This window comes from Hypanus sabinus, chromosome 22, assembly GCF_030144855.1.
Source record: "Hypanus sabinus isolate sHypSab1 chromosome 22, sHypSab1.hap1, whole genome shotgun sequence".
In the NCBI taxonomy this organism is placed as follows: domain Eukaryota; kingdom Metazoa; phylum Chordata; class Chondrichthyes; order Myliobatiformes; family Dasyatidae; genus Hypanus; species Hypanus sabinus.
Window position 1 is genome coordinate 16448292 of NC_082727.1, and position 1847 is coordinate 16450138.

The 1847-nt window shown below is 47.6% G+C and overlaps 1 protein-coding gene across 1 annotated transcript; it reads right to left on the reverse strand.

Moving 5' to 3' along the window:
• Window positions 1–516: 516 nt before the first annotated feature.
• avpi1 (arginine vasopressin induced 1) lies at window positions 517–1468 on the reverse strand. Its single transcript, XM_059947152.1, has 2 exons — window positions 1076–1468; window positions 517–881 (listed from the first exon to the last, which is right to left on the reverse strand). Exons 1-2 carry the CDS (start codon window positions 1396–1398, stop codon window positions 761–763), a joined length of 444 nt encoding a protein of 147 aa, XP_059803135.1. The 5' UTR covers window positions 1399–1468; the 3' UTR covers window positions 517–760.
• Window positions 1469–1847: the final 379 nt, after the last annotated feature.

Consider the following 1847-nt stretch of genomic DNA (forward strand, 5'->3'; position numbering starts at 1 on the left):
ACCCTTCATCAAATGTCAACTGTTTACTCTTTTCCATAGATACCGCCTGGCCTGCTGAACTCCTCCAGCATTTTCATGTACTCTGGGTTTCCAAGATTCCTCTGTTGCTGGTTGAATTTGAGGGGCCTGTTCTTGTGCTGCTTCAATGCTTGCTATGTACCATTCAGTCCATCAATAGTATGCTAGCCCCCTAGTAGTTACCTTACTGGCTCCCCACAGTCTCCATTGTTTTGAATTTTTGGACAGAACATTCAGAAACCCTACAGATAGGCCAAGCCCCCGGTGGATGAGCAGTGATGCTGGGACTTTTCTCCTCAAACCGGGCACTTAATAATCATCAGAGTTAAATGAAAAGTTTATTTATAGATCTACCCCCAGACCCAGGCTTGGAAGACGAAACTGCGATGGCAGTGGGCGGGTGAATATTAAAGGCCATGTTACAAAACAGGTACACGTTCAATGAAAATGATGAATATAGATTTCATCCCGGCTCACACAAAAAGAAATGCACGATGGTTTTTAATAATGACACAAATTTATTGAAACGCAGGACATTTTTCTCTATAAAACGGAATGATTCTTAAAGACAGTTTTAGTGTTCGGAATCTTAAATAAAAATCATTAAAGCATTATGGACGACCGTTTCTCAGTGGAAACTAAATATTAATACATTAAGTTCATTTTCCCCCAATAGTTCGCAATTATTGCAACGTGGTTTTCGTTGAGTTGATGCAGGAGTTCGCAGTGACCGTCCCAGACTTCACAGCAGGTTCCTGAGCGACCTCTTTGTGATTAATCGCTTTCGCTTAATCTTGCTTCTCTGCGACCGCTCCACGACGCCGTTGGGTTCGAGTTCGCAACCCCAATCTCCATCCCTGATGCTGGGGAACATGACGAGAATTTTATACACACGCACACATTTAAAAACTGCAAGTGATACACGGCGTAAAGCAAGTAAGAGCATCAAAGCGATGCATATGCGTTGGGGGAAATTTGAGGTAGTGGTTTTCTTAAAATATAAAAGCAAAAGGTTTTTTCCAGTTTTTTTTTGCTTGTTAAAAGTGCAAATAATTACCGCAGTTTGTTAAAGGCTTTCACCCAAATCAGTCCCAAGAACTCTGCGCCACTTTTATTGTGCTGGAAAAAGAGCTGGGTCTTCTTCGATTTCAGCTCCATCAGAGCCTGGGTAAAGTCCTGGTCCCCATGCTTTTCTCTCTCCCAGATGATCCTCGCCCGCTCGTCAGCGTTCTCGTCGCCGCTTTTCCTGAACAACGCTTGCATCTGTCCCAGGTTCACGTCTTGGAAGATGTTGGCCGATGCCTTCTTCCTGGTTTTGCGCTCCCACCTGCTTCCAAACCATGCCGGGCAGACGGGGCACGGAGCAGGGTAGGGCTCCATTCTGCAAGCGTCCAGCGCTGGCGAGCGGCCTCCGGTTCTCGATGCTCTGCTCCGTTCCGAACCGCTTGCAACCGGTTGCGGCTTTTATACGGATCCCGAGGGGGGCCGCCGTCGCTCAGAATGATTGACACGCCGGGGAACCCTATCCTGTGCGGGCTTCGGGGAGCTCGCCAATCCTGGGCCGGGAACTTGGGGCCCGCCTTTATGATTGACAGCAGCCGGAAGCCAATTGGAGCCTCGAGAAGCCCGTCAATCAACCTGCTGCGGGGAAGCGAATGATGTAACCCGGTATTTCTGGCGCACACAGGTTGGGGAAGCCGTTCTGGTTTGAGCTGGTTATAGTCGGCGTGTGTTTGTTCGTTCGGGATTGTGAAAAAAAACAGCTCACAAGATGGTGTAAACAATGTTGAGTTTAGGGGTGGCTATGGTTGACAGGATTTGCAATGACT

Bases quoted from the DNA above. Each gene is read 5' to 3' on its own strand.
- avpi1 (XM_059947152.1), bottom strand. From the start codon at position 1,398: ATGGAGCCCTACCCTGCTCCGTGCCCCGTCTGCCCGGCATGGTTTGGA. The intron at 882-1,075 runs GTAATTATTTGC...CATGTTCCCCAG, and splicing joins AAAGCCTTTAACAAACTGCG to CATCAGGGATGGAGATTGGG.